Source organism: Vidua chalybeata, chromosome 5, assembly GCF_026979565.1.
Source record: "Vidua chalybeata isolate OUT-0048 chromosome 5, bVidCha1 merged haplotype, whole genome shotgun sequence".
Lineage (NCBI taxonomy): Eukaryota > Metazoa > Chordata > Aves > Passeriformes > Viduidae > Vidua > Vidua chalybeata.
In genome coordinates, this window is record NC_071534.1 from 22,134,519 (window position 1) to 22,153,524 (window position 19,006).

A 19,006-nucleotide genomic window follows, 5' to 3' on the forward strand; every position below is an offset into this window, starting at 1 on the left:
ATGCTGACAGTTATCGGGAAAGCATTTGGCATGCAGGCAGCTGCCAGAAAGAAAAAGTCACTCTGAGCAGACCAGGGTGGAGAGCATTTCAGATACTAAACTACTCCCTGACCCTTTTTGCATTTACAGTAATTCTTTCCAATAAGGAATAAGCCGCCAGGGTCTGGAGCAGTCAATAATTAGTTCATCCAGAATTAAATACAAGAATAGTTGAAAACTTCTGTATATTGTTTCAGTCTTGATCAGCTATTTTTTTTTTTTTTAATCAATCCTGCCACAATCTGTCTCCTTTCCACGTGGGTTTTTACTAAGGCTTCTTCCAGGGAATGGCGATCATCCTAATGTCACTTCAAAGTTAGCCCTGCAATGAGCATGGTGTTGGGCCAGATGGTTTCCAAAGATCCTCTCCAACCTAAATTACTCTATGACTTTATTCTGTGAAGTTGGAAAGTATGTGGATCAACTTCTGTAAAAGCTTAGGATCACAAGCATTTTGAAGGCAAGTTGGTGTTGGCAGGTGTGGTTGTTACTACTTTCAGGCTTTGTCTAAGTCCACATGCTTTTCCTTGTCAGTGTCAATCAGTTTAGAAGTAAAATATATGGCAGACTTTTGAGACTGCCAGAGTACAGTTCAGAGAGTGTGTGACATGATTTAATGGTTAGCTGAGCACTGACCTGTGGCTGAGAAGCAAATCAGAGCATCTTCCATGCTGTCCTCATCTGCCTGCAGTGGTATTGGTCCTACTGCAACTGTGATTCCTGGCTCCTGCTGTTTTTGCTGCACTAATCTCCCACACTTCCCATGTTTTTTACTCAGCCATTCTCTATTACAATGTTCAAAAAAAAAAAAAACAACAACTCTGCTGCTCTCCTCCAGCCTAGTAAGGAGAGATTTTTCTTTATTCTATGTTGCTTTCTTTTTTCTCTAAAACCAGCTCTGTGTTACCTTATTTATATAAGCAGTCACATTTGTTCTTTCTTTGAATAACTTCAGGTTTATTTCTTTCTGCGGAAAATATGACATGTGGTTTTGACTGAAAGGACATTTTTTCTTAGCAAATTTTCCGCTTTACTAAAGCATCAAACAGAATGTTAAATCTAACACTGTGATAGGGGAAAATGTCATTGATTTTTCAGTAATATAATAACAATGCTATTAACGCTGAAGCAACACACAAAAAGAACTTGTTCCCATTTGTAAATGCCATTTTCTATTAGGTGTCAGACACCTGAGGCACTACATATTTGGAGGGATTTTTGCACTTCTTGGGAAAAAGTTGCAGCCTCTTATGGCTTGGACTTGTGCCTCAGACACTTCCCTGAAGGCTTCATTAATTGCCAGTAATGCAAAACTTGTTGTATCATTTTGATAAATTATGCGGTTCTCTTTTTCTGTCATGCCAGATAGGAAAGGCTTTGGAAGGGAATTTAGTCAGAGTGTCTTGATCCCTGGGAAGTATCTGAAAGCTGAATGAAGTCTCCTAGAATAATGGAGGGTAGCCAGAACCTGAAGTGAGGATGTCATCTTCAGTGTCCTGGGAAGATCTTTTTCTATTGACACAAAGGGCAAAGTGTCTTATAAGACTGTCAGTCTTCTAAAAAGAGAGCAGGAGAGCCCATCCTTCTCCAAAAACACCAGGAAAAAGCTCTCTCACCCATCACGGTGCTGAAATATAAAGCACCCTTTGGCTGCAAATGATTATGCACAGCAGAAGGGTCATAAAGAGATATTTTGACAATCACAGAATTGGTTGGGAAAGACCTCTAAGAGCATTGATCCAGCCATTAATGAGCACTGCCATTTTCACCACTAAATCACACCCCTAAGTGCCATATCCACACACCCTTTGAACAGTTCAGGGGGTGGTGACTCAACTACTTCCCTGGGCAGACTGTCTCAAAGTTTGATAACCCTTTCCATGAAGAATTTTTTCCTGATATCCACTAAACCTCTCCTGACACAACCTGAGGCCATTCCCTCTTGTCCTATGCCTTGTTACCTGGGAGAAGAGGCTGATCCCCACCTCACTACAACACATTCCAGCACCTCATGTCTTTCTTTCAGTGAGGGACCAATACTGAACACAGGATTTGAGGCGTGGCTTCACCAGTGCTCACCACAGGGGGACAATCTTATGTGTTGATCACACTATTTCTGATGCAAATAGTGTATTCTTCCGTGTTCTTTCTTCATGCCCTCGAATCTCTTTGTGCTTCAGTGAGAAAAGCTGAAGGACCAGGAAGCAAGTCAGAGTTATGGCTATATGCAGAAATAAGAAATAGGAGATCTCTTTAAGGCATGAAATCTCCCATCAGGAATCATTGTCATCATCTGCTCTGCATGCTGGGGAGCTGCTTTCTGCACAGAAATATTATTGATTGTTATTCATTTTGCTGCTGGTCTCCGTTTCTCTGTTCAGGCTTTAGCGCTCTTCAGCTGATGTTTATTCTCAGTTAGTCCCAGGCCTGGCACTCCACTGCCTTGTTCTCAGTATCCATGGGAACATTCACATTGTTCCACAGCTCAAAACAGGGATTCAGTGTCCACCTTCACTTTAGAGATTTACTCCTCATCTGCTGCATGAGAGAGTGCCCTGCCTTCCTACAGGACACAGAGTTTGAGAATAGGCTTTTCTACATTAATTCTGTATTCTTGTGTCCATCGTCAAAGTGGAGAAACTCTTTCTTTGCCAGGATCTGAAAAGACAAGAGCTTTTTTCCTGAGCTTTTGGCTGGCAAAAGTAAAGCAAATGAAGGCAGTTTCCCAGCCACTGTGTGTCCTCCCCCTCTCAGAAAGCTGGATGAAGAGACATGCCCGGAGCTCCTGCCTCTCCAGGCACCACAACTGTTCAGTAAGTCAGCATAGATACTGAGGCCTGGTCCTAAGTAGCTGGTTAATCCTTCCTGGGGACCTGTGCCTGCCTCCAGGGTACTTTCTACACAGCAAGCTCAGCAGAATGGAGCAGCTCAGACTTTCCGAGATTTGTATTCACTTGCTGTTTCTCAGCAGGGGTCACCCCACTGACACCAGGGAGGTCCATAAATCAGCTGCACAGCGATAGCACAGCCCTCTCGATGCTCATTATGCATCTCGCTGCTGGAGGAAAGCACCACCTTTGGTGCCAAGTACATTAGGGAACATGCCTAGGTTTAAAAAAACTCCATGGGAGGGAATCACAACATTTCTACAGCTTGGCCTCTTGCATCACAAAAGCTGAGCATACTCCTCACCGTGTCTCAGGCGGGTGATAACAAAAGTCCAAGGTCAACAAACAAAATGAATAGCTTTAAAACAACAAAGCTGTGCTGGGGTTTGTGTACAGTGTTTGTTGCCACAATCTGGCCCAGAGTCACCATCTCACATTTCCCTGCCAGAATGATGGAAATATAAATAGGGGTTATAAACCCAAAATATTTCCAGCTCATACTTCCAAAGGATAGAAATTATAGTCTCTTAGCAAGGAAAATGTTCGAGGGTAGTGAGGTAATGGGACCTGGTTACAGAGCTCATTTCTCTGAAAATCTTTAATACAGCATGGAAATTTTTCAATGTCCTTGATGCAACCTCTGTTAACTTGTAAAATAATCCCTTCTTTCCGTGGAAAAGCCCCTTTCTTCAAGAATGAACTGCTGAGCTCCATTTGGGGAACCATTTCTTTCCAGCTGCTGTTTCCAGATATTTTTGAATGGCTTTGAAGACAGAGTGTCAGCAAGGAATAAAATCTGGCTGCTTGAAAGATAATCCATTGCCTGTTGGCTTACCTAGAAAGGGCCTCACTTTTCTGTGCATTAGCTGAGGGCTGCTGTTGAACCATAGGAGTCCAAGCTCCACTCTTGCTAAATAATATTGTGGAAGTCCATGCCATGAGTCACAGCAGTGTATGAGGGGCTCTGCTCATTTGATTAATTACATGGCCATGCCTGCCCTTCACTTGTTGACTCATAACCATAAGAGCCTGGGATGTGCTGCGTATGTAGTAAACTGATTAAAGAGAGAATGTGTGTCAATGTATGGATGTGTAGGAGAGCTTTTTGAAATCCCTTATGATCTCCCCACCCACTGGGCATGGCTTCAATATGGAGCTCAATCGTCAGGAAACAAACTTGCTCCCTCATCTGCCTTGCACATTGCAACGAGCTTGCCAAGAACGGCCAAGCTTTTAGAAAGAAAAGAGAATCCCCCCACCAGTGAATTTATGACCCTTGGCTCTGCTTGTGGCTTGTTCCTGTGCATGCCTGAGTGACATGGAAAGTGCAGAAAATCTGTTTGGCCTGTTTCTATGCTCTCACACTTGCAGCTATGTTGGATTTTTCTTTTTTTTTTTTTTTTTAATGACTAGGGGGTTTTGTTGGGTTTGTTACATTATAACACAAGCAATACACCATGAGAGGCCCAGAGAAGAGCAACATGTGTTAGTGAAAAGAAATGGGAAGGATGGAAAAGAAACAAGGAGCGGTTAGAAGTGCTTCTGGAGCATTTGACAGTAAAACACCATTCTCCTCGTCTCTTCCAGGTCTTTCAAGCCAGATTTTGTCCTGATCCGCCAGCATGCCTACAGCATGGCGCTGGGGGAAGACTTCCGCAGCCTCATCATCGGCCTCCAGTATGGTGGCATCCACACAGTGAACTCCCTCTACTCCATCTACAACTTCTGCAGCAAGCCCTGGGTGGTAAGTGATGATGCAGCTCTGCTGTGAGTCAGCACTGCACAGGAGATCTCTGGTACCGATAGAAAGCCCAGCTTGCCTTCCAGGAGTTTCACAGGAGTTGGTCTCTTTAGGTTAAAATCTAAACAACCTTAGGAATCCAGGAAGGAGTTGTTGGGGGAAAAAAACTACCAGCACTACTTCTTTATCAGCCTCTAGCTATATCAAGGTGTTATTTCTTCACCCTGAGCAGGATGTTTCTTTGTCCCAGACTCTAAAGGATCACCAACAGCTGACAGTGCAGAAGCACCTAGATTTCTTGTCAGGCATGGAAGAACCCACATGGGAAGAGGTAGAGAAAATCAGTCCAGTCAGGGTCAAATCACCACACATGTAGAGTTTCTCAGCAGTCCCAGAATGAAATGAAATATTGTCATAAATTGTTGGTTCATTGAACCTGAAACACAGCACCTTGCTAAGACTTTGGGTGAATCAACTTCTGATGAGGACAGGACAATGTTTTGATATTTTGCACTGGAAGATCCCTTCAACCATTCTTTAAATTTTGTCAAGTTCACATGAAAATCTCAGAAAACCTTGGAAAACATTATCATTGACTTTTCTCAACCCCAAATCCCCAGACCATTTCTATGACCCGCTCCAAGGCAGCTGAAGCTGCAGAAGCAGGAGAGTTGGAGATATAAGTTGCCCAAGAGCCACAAGAGTAAGGTTGACCATGACAGCACCTGCAGGAGGAAGTCAGATCCTGATACCATTTTGGAATTGGCGTATGGGTTTTCCCATAGTTTTGTCCCAAAATGTCTTCTCTGATCACTGAGGCTTCCAGAATGGAAATTTCCCTGCTTTCTTCTGGGTTCAAAGCAGGAAACTACAGCTATATGGATGTGAGAAGGAGATGGGGCTTTCCAATATGACACCACGGAAAACTTTTAGATGTGTTTTCAGGAATTCTCTTACTCATTGCACAAATTGAGCTTGGGTGAGATAGAATGTTTATAGCAGATGATAACAATCTTCCTCATCACCTAATTAAGTGGGGGTTTACTGTTGTTTTTCTTCTTGGAATAAATATCCTAGTGGTTCTCAGTGTGTTGGTTGGTAGCTAAAGTCCAGATTAGGTCTGTAGTGACTCAGACTTTTATTTCCATGATTGGGCAGTGTTGGATTTAAGTAGTTTCTTACTAAAATGGTGCCAGAGTAATAAACAGAGTCTTTTCAGTTTTCAACCCTTTTACAACATCTTTGGGGTTTGTTGAGGCCATAAGAAAGATCTTGAGTTTTCCAAAAATGCTGTCATGCAATAATCAGGGTAGTGAGAACAATCTCACTTTGCCATGACTGTATAGGTGTTTAATGTACATTTGACCTCAGTTTCCATTTGATTTTTCAGCTCCAGGCTCAGTATCACCTCCTCATTGTTTCTGACAGTTGGTCCTATGCACAAGTGCATTTGCCCTGGTAACAGACAAAAAGCCTCCACATTTACACTGCCTTTTGCTGACAGTCCATTCCATCTGATTTTGTAGATGTGAAAGGCCTATTTTTAGGCATCTAAAATAAAAGAAAACAAACAAAGTTAACACACTAAAAAAAAAAAAGAAAAAGAAAAAAAGAAAAAACGTAGTGCTGGAAAGGCAGTGTGGGAAAACTTGGCTCTGCCAGCAGCTTGGCTCTAGGTACTCTGGGTCTGGTTGTGCCATACTTTCCTCATGGGGAATACAGCTGGCACAGGCAGCCTTCCCAGAGGAATCAAGGAAACCACTTGCAAACAATTTAAACAGGTTTGCAGAATGCCTCCTTTCCTTGCTGCACCTGCACACACATCACCCCCAAACCAGTGATTGTAACGTGCTCAGCAATCTAAGATTGCATTGAATGAGCAACACTGAGATGGTATTTAAGCTCATGTAGAGATTGCAGTGGGGCATTTGAGGGCAAAAAGCTTCACTGGCAGCAGAATCAGAAAATTTTGTTTTTGTGATAGCTGGGATGTGAGAGATAGGGACACTTCGGTGCACGTTCCACTTTTATTGCAAAACAGGCATCTTGAAATAAGGGATCTGCATAACAAAGATTACTGGAAACTTTTTGGATCTAGAAAAGAGTTGAGATGCATGAAGAAATGAAATTAAATACCCCTGGGAAAGCTGCTTTTCACTTGCATTTTTTATTTTCTCCAAAAATTGTTCCATTTCATAGAAATGTTTATGATTTTGTGGAGGGGGATAAAATTGAGAGTGCTTTTCCTTGGCAATTTGCAACCATGTTTTATTCTCAGCAACTCTAATTACAATCAGCTGAGTTTGGGTTTGAGTTTACTCAAACATGCAGCCCAATTTTTAATGACAGTTGCCAGGTTTCCAGTTCTTCAATACAAAAACTTCTTCAAAGATTAAAACAGGCACAGTTTCAATTAGATGTTTCTGAGAAAAAAGAAAAATGTATTCAGGGGGTCTCACACTCTGAGAGAAACATCTAAGAAATCTAAGTTTTAAGATGATCCCAGAACGATTGAGAAATAATATTACAAGCACACTAAGCACTATGCTTCAACCACCAATAATAATTTCTGTATTAGAATTCTAAGTTGCAGTTCAAAATACCGTGGGAAGAATGCTTGGAGTAGTGCTCACACTACATGCAGGTAATGCCTGTAATTGCAAAGCAACTTTTGCATCTGTAAAGCAGCAGAAAATAAGAAGCATTTCTGACAGTCACCTGCTGAGTCCACGGACTCCTAGCCAAACTGTTATTGACTGTCAAGGGATATAGGCTCCCTCATGACCTAGGCACCTTCAAAATGTGTGAAAGGCCTTAAAGTCCTCTGAATGGATCTTTTTATTTCTCTGCAAAGACTCCCTGCATGTAACTCTCATCTCCAAGCAGTCAGGCCAAGGTATTTCCCTTGCCTACGTGTTCCAAATACCTAAAACCAGGCTGTGCCACACTGCCTTCCCCCGCGTGTTATTGGTGGTCTGGATGCAATCTCACTAAAACCAGTGGAAGAATAGAAAGCAAGAACTGCTGCCAGCAGTGGAAGGTGTGGTTGTATCTAGCAGAGCTGCTGACAACAATGTTCCTACCCATCTGCATGGGGAGATGTTACTTGAGCTCTGTTATCAGGTATCTCAGAGGCTGCTGCACCACATAACGTGGGAGTCTCTTTGTCAACATCCTGTCCCTAACAACTGGCAAAAAAGAGAAAATGGGAGGGAACTGTCCTATGAGGGGCAATACCAAAGTCAGACCTTTTTGCAGGCTTGGCCCAGTGATGAGGCTCCCAGATGTCTCAATCTCTCATCTGAAACACTCGCTATTTCAGCAACAGCCAAGAGCTGTATGCTTCAAAAGGAACAAGTCAGAACATTGTTTATCAGCTGCACAGTTTCTCCAGTTATTTTGTTTGAGCTGTTTTCCCAGGATAAATGTACATTGCCTCAACATCACAGTGTCCATGGTTCACCCGGGCTGTGTGCACACACGCCAAGGGGCACGGGCTGTTCTCAGCCAGAGTGTTTTTCCTTCTCTCCCTGTCTCTGGCTCATTCTGTTTAACTTCTAAGCCCTGTTTGCTCACCTTGCTAGTCAAAACAGGGCTTTATTTTTCTTTTCTAGAATGTGCAGGGCTAGTACAAGTAGTTGAGAGAAGCAAGCTGTCCTCCTTCCACAACATCAATACCCTCCTTGCCAACAATAATTATTCTACATTGGGAGTTTTTCCTCTTATCTCCTGATGCATGTGAGGGTGGTGGTGGTGTTAGTGATGCGATATGCTGCCTCTTGATGTTTCCTGGATTTTCTTTAAATGCTGTGTTTTGAACTATGAGATTAGGAAAAGGATTCTTTGCATTTGTCTGCAAATCTGCTGGCAGCTGCCTCTTCAGCATTTGGCCTGGATCTGGCACACACCTTGCAGCCTATTTTTTTTTTTTTTTTCACAGTGACTGCATGCCAAGATTTAACTCTCAAAGGGGTTGTTCTTCTCTAAGAGCTAATGAAGTTTCAACTTTTCATGCAGCAATTCTTTTGGAGTCCTTAGACTAGCCCAGTAACCATGAGAGGAGCCTTAACAGGGCTACTCAGCAGAAAACATCCTCAGTACCTCTCTCTATCTACAATGTAACCTTGGTGTTGTGACTTGGTGCATTTACTGGCTCCAGCTGTTGCCCAGAAGTGCTCAGAACATGCAAGATTAAGCAGCTAATGCTATTGGGAAGAAAGGTAGCTTGCTTTTCTTTCCCTTCTTCCCTAGATGTCTGTTTCCTTCCCTTAATCTGTGTGTTACTTCCCTCATGTGACACAGGGGTCTCCTTCAAGATTAATACATCCCTACCGTTGATAGGCAACTTGAGAAACTCATGCAAAGGACTTAAAATCTGTCCTTACTTGGCCCAGGGTGGAGACTTTTATTAATTAACTTGATTTTACCAAATTCTGGGGGCCTTGGAAACTGAATTCAATTTATAAACTACTTTGTGAATAGGACTCAATGGGGAACCTAGTCCTATCTACCAGCTCAGCAGGAACCAATCCCCAAACATTTTGTTCTCTTATGTGTCTGCCGGACCAACCGCTTCACCAGCAGTCATGCCAGTTCAGCACTCTGTGGTAACAGGGCTGTGTCTAAGCTCCTCCTGAGATTCTGGGGTATGCATCACTCTTACTCTCTTTGGTATATGAACCCTGCTTCAGAAACACATTCTGTCATGGTTATTAGGTTTCTCCCTTATAAGTTTGATTTTTTTCTCTGGGTGATGAATGATGGATCAAACAGGGAGGCTGCAGACAACATACAGAACAGTCTGCTTGCTTCACAGACGGCTGAAGCGGAGCAGGAATTTCCTGTGATGTGTTACGCTTCTGTTGGTGTTTTGGAACCTAACAGAAATCAAAACTCAGTCCTACCATGGGGAGCTTTGTGTCTGGTCGGGCACAACCCTGAATGATAAAAGGGTTTATAATGGTGATGATAGTGGTGATGAAGGTGAAGTTCATGCTGATGGGTGGGGACAATGACAAATGTTCCTCCTTGTCTATGAAATGCCAGAGTGGTTGCTGTCCCTATTAAGGTTACATACTGCTCTCTAGACACCACCCTCACAGACTGGTGCCCCCCTCAGACCTCATGGTGGATGGGACAAGGACAGGCAGATGAAGCCCTCTCTCTCCTGTCATTCATGAAGGGCTGTTGGGGGGCCCTTGGTCCACAATAAATGTCAGTTCTGATTAACAGTGGACTCTACTCCCTTGGTCTGACACTCCAACCCTCTTGTAATTGCTGTCCCTTAGCAGTTCTCCTGCCCTCCAGCACAAAGTGCCTTGCTTGGATTTGGTTGTGAGGAAGAGATCCAAGGGACAGCTCTGGTTTATTTGGTCTCTGATGGGAGTGGTGGCACTGATTTCCTGGCTCTATCCTCTACTAAGAAAGGCTCCTCTCCCCAGCTGCATTTGGAATGCAAATCTTGTTCATAGTAGATCTGTAAGTAAATGCAAACTGATTCCCTTCTGGCTCTTGAATCCCTTCTATGCTCCCTTAGTCCAAGGTCTGTGTACATAGGCTGGCTTGGCCATGGATAAATACAGCAGCTTCATATTTTCTTGCTGCTCTCAGGTCAAAAAAGCAAGGAGGGAAAGACATGATAACATTTCTCTCACCTCCTTCACCACTATCAGAACATTTTGCAAGCATTTGCCTGTTGCACAATAAGTCACTGACATCCACTGTGTCTGTTTTTTGTTCCCCCTCCCTCACCCCAAGTTCTCTCAGCTCATTAAAATCTTCAACTTGCTGGGCCCTGAGAAGTTCCCCCTGGTGGAACAAACTTTCTTCCCAAGCCATAAGCAGATGGTGAGTAACTTTGCTTTCTTCTGATGCCACTATGGATGGAGTGGAGATGCAAGTTGGGCACAGGAAATGGTGGTGGGAATGCTGGGGAGGGTCTAAATTTTGCTTACAGAAAAATACTAGCTAAAAAGTGCTATACAAAAGGCATTGCTTGGGAACTTCTTTCCTTTCTTGCCCAGTCTTCCCCTAGGTCATGTAAGGACCTTGAAAAAATGTACAAAGAGGCTCAAAGGCTCAAAACTAAAGCAGAATTCCATTATAAAACAGAGCCAACAAAAAGCTCATCCCTTAGAGCAAAGAATCACTCTATTCAAAGATAAAGTGGATTTTCCCTCCTCCTGGAATTGTTTAAAATATGCTGACAATTTGGAACATGGGTTCTAAGAGATGTTTGTTTGTTGAATGTTAATTCTCTTGATCTGCCACGTGCTCACCATCCATGAAACATTTATCAGCCTGAAGGTACTCAGGGTAACTTGGAGTTCTTAAAAGAGTTTGTTTCAGCTTCTCATGTTTTCTTTGCACAGTGCTTTGGGGCCTGGTCTTTCTGTCAACAGCTGAACACTCAGTGCCCTGTGTGACTGCTGGGCACTGTACCAAACTCTCAGGGCACCTTCCACAGAAATCTGCGTAGGTGCCTTTAGTCCTGGAGAACATGGCAAAGAGAGGGGCTTTGTTTACAGCTGGTCATGGCTCTTGTTTTTCCTGCGTTAAAGGAAAGACTAGTCCTTTGTGAGTTTTTGCTCCCAACTTACACCCATGAATTAATGGCTCTTCCTACATGGCTGGGGCTTTGATGAAGCCCTGTATGAACCATGACCCCCTGTATGACCACTGCCTGGCTAAGCTGATTTCCCAGGCTTGACTGTGAACCCAAGCAGCATTGCCAGCCTGAACATAAGGGTTGTTGAGATGTCAAACTAAGGCTCAAAAATATTCAATCCCGTCTTTTCTCACACACTTGTTGCAACACTGTGGGCCAGCCACAACACAAAACAGGATGTAGATATATGATCATTTAGTTTCTTGTGAAAAATCCCACTGCTGCCTGCTAGGTACTCAAATATTTTGAAATGCCAGTCCTTCACCTCTCTGTTCCAATACTCTCTCCCTACCTGTGCTGTGTAGACTACAGCACTTCCATGCTTCACAGGCACATCATGGAGGTAAGTGCAGTCATGAAGTTGTATTACCATTTAGGACATAAATAAATGGATAGTCCTTAAACAATGTAACAGTGTTTTGCACATTTATAAGATTGAGTAGTCATGTACCTATTGCATTTAATTCCTAATGATTTATGAAGAAGGTTTTGTGACATAAGTAATGCTTCAGGACAGTTGTGACTTGGACCACCATTTCAGGAACAGCATTTTTGGAAGATTTGATAAAGGTTATCATTGCAAATAAGTTAGCACTTTTATCACAATTTTCTTGTCTGGCTGATTCTTGGTTCCTCAGATGTAGACGTATTTGGTACAAGCAAAGTAGATTGGTTTAGCACTGATTTTAATTTCACTTATTTTCCATCTTTATAACTAATCACCTGCTTGGAGATGCTATTACCTACTTCCAAAAGGGTACAGGAAACTGTAGGTAATCTCATATGAACACAAACAGTACTGCTGACATGCAAGCCTGAGTAATCTGGTTTAAATCAGTCACTTCCCAACAATTTACAGAAGCAACAATCCACTTGGGCAAGTTCAGGTCAGCCCTTCCCAGGTGACGGGGGTGGTCTGCCTCACGGAATGAATCTGCACAACTCTTTTCTGGGAGCATCTTCACAGCATCCTGAGTTGTGAGAATCTGAGAGGTCAAGTGCCTACACCAAGCATGCGGCACTGCAGTCATCACCAAACACCTGTGGAAGTTGCTTGTCCACTGTGCATCAGCTTCTCCATTTGTCGGATAGGAATATACTGATCCCTTTTACCACTCTTTCTCTTCACTCTCCTGGAGGCATTTCCAAGCTGTACCAGTGAGCACTCATAAAACTCACTGCAGTCCTTTGATGAGCGACCCCCTTGGAAGTGTTTATAACGAATGCTATGGTTTTACCTCTCTGCAATATGACACATTTTAAGCACTTAAGTTCTCACATAGGAGACCCTCATCCTTCTATATCCAAAATTTTCCAGAGTCTACTTTCTAAGCCTTTGGATTAAACAGAGAACAGATTCAAAGTTCTCTTTCATTCTTTCATCTCTGTAGAGACTAGATTTTCCCAGAGTAAAAAGTGAGATATAGGAAGTCTCTAACAGTAGGTCCATTTTTGTGAGCATTTTAACTTATCTGAAAATGCTTTTTCTGAAGCTTCTTTCTCACGAGAACAGGGCACTTTAAATCAGCCTTTAACAGGGAGCCTAAAGAGAGGACACAAGATTCTTACATTTCGCAGCAGAAAAGATGAACCTCTGTTCCCTTTGCCTTGGGCATGCACCTTTCAGACCTCCCCATAATAATCAGTTTTCTGGAAATAAGAGCAATCTGGCAAACGTTCTTCCAAGGACCTGCTGGTGCTACAGCCAGCTCTAATGAGTGCTTTGCTCTGTACTGACCTCCTATGGCCAATTAACAACTGGGAGTCATTAACTTCAAAACGGATTCTTCGCCTCTCCTGGGCTTATGACCACAGTAACAATTCTTAGAGAGAACAACCTCTTAAATAGAAGGGGGATTCCTGAAGGGATCTTTGCCAAAGCACAATAATTGCCAGAGGTGGAATATCTGCTTTGGGACCAATAAAAGGTTATCAGAAAGGGGAAGGATATTAATAAATCCAGTTGCAAATCCATTTGTGTACATTTGAAGTTGACCAAAACTAATATAAGTGAAGCAGAGACAGAATGTCTGTGATAGAAATAAAACCACTTTACTGTTTAGAATAAAAGGACACTATAAAAAGTGAACATTATGCAACATTACCTTAAAAGACAATATACATTCACTGAATATAAAATTTATAAATAACATGGAGGAAAACTGTAAACAGTGCTAGAAAATTTAGCAACAAATACATTCCTTCTGGACAAGATTTTTCACATGGGTTTGGTTCTCTCCCCAAGTTTCCGTGACTATCAGGAACAGCAGAGTGGCTCTATGAAGGGAGTGTCAGAGAGAAGGAGAAGCCAGTACAAGCAAAACAGCAGCAAATGGTTAGTGGGATTTAATGGTTTTTTTCTCAAGATTGGTAGCCCCAGAAGTCACTTACTCTAAAAAAAGCCAAAACCTTTTGCAGTTCCCTAAATTCTGTTCTGTCCTTCTAAGCTACAAAGCACATTATAAGAGAGCAGTATTTTCAGAGACATCTGCAAGGATGGAAACTTGTTCTCATGGAGGCCTTTATTTCCAACAGTCTTTACTTCAAAACACAACAGTATGTTTCCCATCACTGTGAGGTAGCATTTCACTCTGACAAGTATGAATGGGCTACAGTGATAGATTTATGTCTTAGAATAGTCCTACCTTAAGGGCCACATAACTCTTCAAAACATGGGAAATTTAGACTTAAAATGACAATTTTTTTCCCATACAGGGGAGGTAGAAGCCTCCCACAGGAGGATTTTATTTAAGGAACTCCATGCACAGATCTCCTACTCTCTACCCTCTCCATTTTGGAAAAGGCAAAGAGAACCTAACCTTTCCCAAACCTTCAATATCTATTTTTGTCATTTTATAGGGGAAAACATTCTACAGCAAGTAAAGGAAAAATATGCATACAAAACTGAACAGCTTTGGTCTAGAAATTAGCTATGCACTTTAAAAAGTATTTTTAATAATGTTTGTGTGTCTAAAGCATAGCGGCAGGGAGTGTGTGTGTAATCCTGGATGTCTCCATTGGCAGGCAGAAGTGACTTAGCAAGGCAGAAGAAAGGAGAGCTTACAGAAAGCAGGAAGAAGTCTTTGAGTCTAATTTAGAGCCTGTTCAATCCATGTAATGGCTTCCACTTCAGGAGTGCCTTCAGGCAGGTCCTTATTGCAAACACAAGCCCAAGAAATGCATGTCCCTGATAGCATCCACAGAAACAAAATAAAGAAGCTTCCCAAAAGAAATGTATTTTCACTGGATTCTTCCCCCTCCTTTTGGCTTCACATTTTGAAAAGCCTTAACATCTGTTTCTTTACACAGCAAAGACAAAGATTTGCAACCAAACCTCTGCCCCTGCCAGTCTAGCTGTCTGCATCTCAGAAACATTTTACTGTCTGCAAAACAAAGTGGGAATATGCTTCACTTTCTGGTAATGCATCTGCTGTTTTGTTGTTTACAAAGTACATAGCTACATCATATCCTACGTAGGGACACAAGTCCTCATAGTATTAGAACGCAAATATTTTCACAATAATTTGAGTGCAATACTGTGATGTCTCAGCTAGCTAAATGAATCAGTGACAGGTAAAATACGCAGAGCTGCAGTTTAATGAAAATTCAAATCAACACTTTACTGCATCGAGGGGCATTTTTGTTTAGCCTTTCAAAGCTGTGAGAAGTGGCTGCAGCTCAAAGAGACACTAGCTTTGCCAAGTCACCTTGAGCTTGAGGAGGGTCACATCCTGCAATGCCAACAATGCAAACACTGAGGGTGGCTCCATTCTGCCCTCAGTGACCCTCACAGATTTTGTCAGCCATGCAAAACTCAAACAGAGATTGTTCCACTGGGCCCAAAGCCCAAATCCATATTTTGTCAAAAGGAACAACTTTCTGAACCACCACCTGATCCTGTGATGGGTGTCATGAAGCACCCTACTCTCCCTCTCATCTCCAACCCATAATTTAGGAGTAGTCACAGGGAAGAGGACTTCTGAGAAGTGTTCTAAATCTATATCACAGGAAAATCCAACAGACTTTCAATGTGTTTTGTGCTGCCTTGCCACTCAGAGCTGCTGGGAAAAAAAATATATGCAGCAGACCTAGGCACCTCTTACAGCAACTCTGTGAAAATGCCCTTTAAAGTTCATGCTAAAAATGAAGCTTTTTGCTGTAACAAGTCACCCAGCAAATGGGGCGTTTCAGAGGGTGTACATCTGGCAGAGCTCTGGTAGCACACACGGAACTTAAAAACACATCAGGGCCCATCTCAGACACTCATTCTTTTCCATTTGGCAAAGTGGTTCTAAACAACTCTCCAGTAACTGAGGTCACTGACAGTAAAATGCTGTATTGCCCCAAGCTGGAGTCACTGCAACAACTTTTTCCTGCTGGTGGCAGCTCTGCTTTCTAAGTGGAATGAACGGAAGATATATGGAAACTTAAGATAAATAATCATAATAATACAAAAATGAAGTTAAGCACAATCTTCTCCCTGCCCAAGCCCTCCCCATCCAAAACTTAAGTCACCCATTTTGTCAGCACCCCTTCTTCACCATCATTAAAACTTAAAATACTTTTATTTGATAAGAAAAATTATATTATAGTTTTCTTAATAATAAAAACAAAATAGAATGAAAAAAAACTTCTCCAGTCAACAGCAAAGCACAAGACAGTAAGGCTTCTCCTCCCACATGACTGCAGGACATGGTATGAGCACATGCACAGGGCTATGCTTAACAGTGCCTAGAGGGAAACACAGCACTTGACACAGAAGGAATCCTCCGGGCAGCTGAAAATTTTATGATCCCAGACAACACTTATTAGGAGACCACTTTTCCTTGCTAGCCCACACACACACTTCCTTTCACCATATAAACAAATGCAGCTATTGTAGCTGCAGGGGAGGAACTGTGGTGCAAGGAGTTACAGAGGAAACAATGACTGTAGCCACTACTGCAGATACACTGGAGCTTCAATATCTTAAAAGCGACTCACCAACTCGGAATGTCAATATTTCTGTCTTTAAAACACAATCAAACCATTCTTTTGTTTATAACACTAAAAAAATTCCACATCCTGTCAAAAATAGCTTATGTCGTTATGTGTATATACATCTTAGTTCAGCAAAACATTATTCTGGCAATACTTTTTTTTTTTTTTAATAATATGAGTTCTAGCAAGTCTCCCCTTTCCCTCTTGCACATGATTGATTTGCAGTTGTTATTTTTGCATCTGCTTGGTTTAAGGTGTTCACAAGCTGGTTTTGCTGTTGAAGCTAAGCTGCAAAAATTTCAGGGGCCAATGCTGCTCAAAACAGGATGGGACAACCCTTCTTATGCTCTGCTGTAGTTGCATTTACCTCCCTGAAAATAGGGGATGGGGCTTTTGTTTTTGAAACAACAACAACAAGAATACAAAATACTCTTTTGTTTCGGGGAAAGCCAGAACCTCAAATGTGCTGTTGCATTCACACTGTGACTGAATTAGCAAGGACAGTCAGTCAACAATGCTTTTACCAGATGATGTGGTCAGACACACCAGGTAGTGTCTCCCACTGCTGGAGTCAATCACATTGCCAATCTCTCCTAGAGGGGAGGATTTCTTTTGGATGTCATTTTGTCCATAGTTTAGGCTGGATTTCTTTTCATTTTTCTTCGTTTGCCTGATTAATCTGATTAATGAAATCCGTTTCCCTTAAAATAGCCTTTTCTATGTATTTTCAGCACTTAGTGCATGAGGAGGGGTGATGGGAAGCCAGCACATAGAAGAATACAGTGCCTAACTGGCATAGTTTTTAGATTTTTGTTTTCCTAAAAAAATAGAGATTATATTGCTACAGCTAACGATACATGTAAGAGAGCAAGAGCTCCATCTTTTTTTTTTTTTTCCTTTTTTTTTCCCTCCCATTTTTCCCTCTGGTGTGCAAAAGTAAGCTCCCAAATGTTGTCAGATCAAAATGAGTGGTATCAAAAAATGGAAAAGGTGTGTACAAATTCAGTAAGGTAGCGCAGACTTTTTTCTTTCCTTTCCTTTTTTTTTCCTTTTCTTTTTTAAGTGTTCGAAGTGCTAGAATTTGCATGAAAATAGGCACTAATTTCATTGTCATCATCACGATCTGGTAAGAGTTAGTGTCCAAAGGAAGATCAGCCACAAATAAGGGAGAGGGGAGATAAGGAAAGGGAGAGCCGCTCAGGGATCTGTGGCATTGATTATCGTTTTGTCTGGAGGTGCCCATCCTCTATACCAGCTGCAGTAGCCTTCCACCCTCTGGATGCAGGCGTAGTGCTTTGCTTGATATCCCGAGTGGCCAAAGTTGGAGAGCATGTCTGTCCAAATGCACTCATTCTTGGAGGTGGCAAAGCAGGGCAAATAGTAGCAGGGCCTAATCTGCAATTGGAAAGAGAAATCAGGTAAGGCTACATGTAAAAACAACATTATATAAAATGTCTTTTTAGCAGAAACAAGTGATTCAAAATTCCACAGCCTCAAACCTCGCTTACTAATCCAAAATTCAGCCTCAGTTCTGTAAGCACGTGCTTAGCTTCACACACACAGCTAATTCCGTTGTCAAAAGGGCTTTTCAGGTGCAGAAAAGTTGAGCTTATGTCTGTATTTTTGCAGGCCTGACGCCATGTGCAAAAGTCTTAGTTCCAGTGCCAGGCTGTGGGGTTTTAAGTACTCAAAATGTTTACACAGGAAAAAAGCTGGACATATCTTGCCAAGCCTTTGGTACCTGATTTCATTCACCTGCAAATGATTCTGCATAGATTCTGAAAGTCTTCCCCAGCCCCAATTAACTCTGACAGGGTATTAAAGGCATAGACTCTGCATTTTTATTTAATTGTCTCTTCTCTGGTCTCAACACTAAAAATGAGCTTTACTTCTTTGTAAAAATTGTTGTCCTTATTTCTCTTCCTGGCTGTTCTCCAGCATCACTGAGTATTACCAAGCCAGGAGAAACAGAGCTCTTGGACTTGAATGTCTGAATGCTACCTTAGAGACACACTTACCTTGCAGCTACAGCCCAGGTGATAACGGTGGTTCAGTCCTTTGCGCTGGGACAGAGTCAGCCGGTCCCATTTCTCATACCAGTTGCACAGGCCAGTGTAAACCTTCCCCTCGTACACCCGGCCTTGAAAACAGACACACAGTCACAAGTTAGCACTTCTCAACTCAAGCACTTCTCTCGTTTCCTGACATCGCTAATGCTCTCAATATGTTTGACTTCAGCCACTGCTCAGCAAATGCTTTCTTTTTATTAACTGGTTCAGGAATCTCTGGCCAGCAAGATAACAGCACTTCTGAAAGTCAGGAGTGTTGTGCCAGCTGAGAGCACCACCAGCAACACACAGGCTAGTAATGTTCTCCAGCTCCTCTTAACAACAGAACAAATGAACTGACACCTTCCCTAGAAACAAGACTTGGCAACTGCCACATGTCCATCCCTCTGCATCCCCCCATCTCATTCTCCAGCTCATTCCAAAAACGACTTTCCTTTTCTGACACAGCCCAGTAACATCCAGTTCCCTGTGACAGACCTGCCAGCTCAGGTATAAATTGAGAGCCATGAACTGTCATACAACATACTTGTCACAGCATGCCCGGGTATAAGATACACTTCAGGAAAGAGAGGGACATCTAGAGAGTGAAGTGACTCTCAGTCACTCAGAGTCGAGTGCTGAA

General features: G+C 42.4%; 2 protein-coding genes across 3 annotated transcripts in view; one reads left to right on the plus strand and one right to left on the minus strand.

The window, feature by feature from the left end:
* The window catches only part of SYN3 (synapsin III), a 189,593-nt gene that overhangs the window by 53,656 nt on the left and 116,931 nt on the right, over window positions 1-19,006 (plus strand). For both annotated transcript variants that reach the window (XM_053943484.1, XM_053943485.1), the window contains 2 exons: window positions 4,515-4,671; window positions 10,426-10,515. In XM_053943484.1, the coding sequence (XP_053799459.1) occupies window positions 4,515-4,671; window positions 10,426-10,515 (247 nt within the window). The remainder of the gene's footprint in view (window positions 1-4,514; window positions 4,672-10,425; window positions 10,516-19,006) is intronic.
* Window positions 13,363-19,006, minus strand: part of TIMP3 (TIMP metallopeptidase inhibitor 3) — a 37,526-nt gene continuing 31,882 nt past the window's right edge. The window contains exons 4-5 of the mRNA XM_053943488.1: window positions 18,334-18,455; window positions 13,363-17,710 (exon numbers count right to left, since the gene is read on the minus strand). Coding sequence (XP_053799463.1) covers window positions 17,513-17,710; window positions 18,334-18,455 — 320 coding nt within the window. The 3' untranslated portion in view covers window positions 13,363-17,512. The remainder of the gene's footprint in view (window positions 17,711-18,333; window positions 18,456-19,006) is intronic.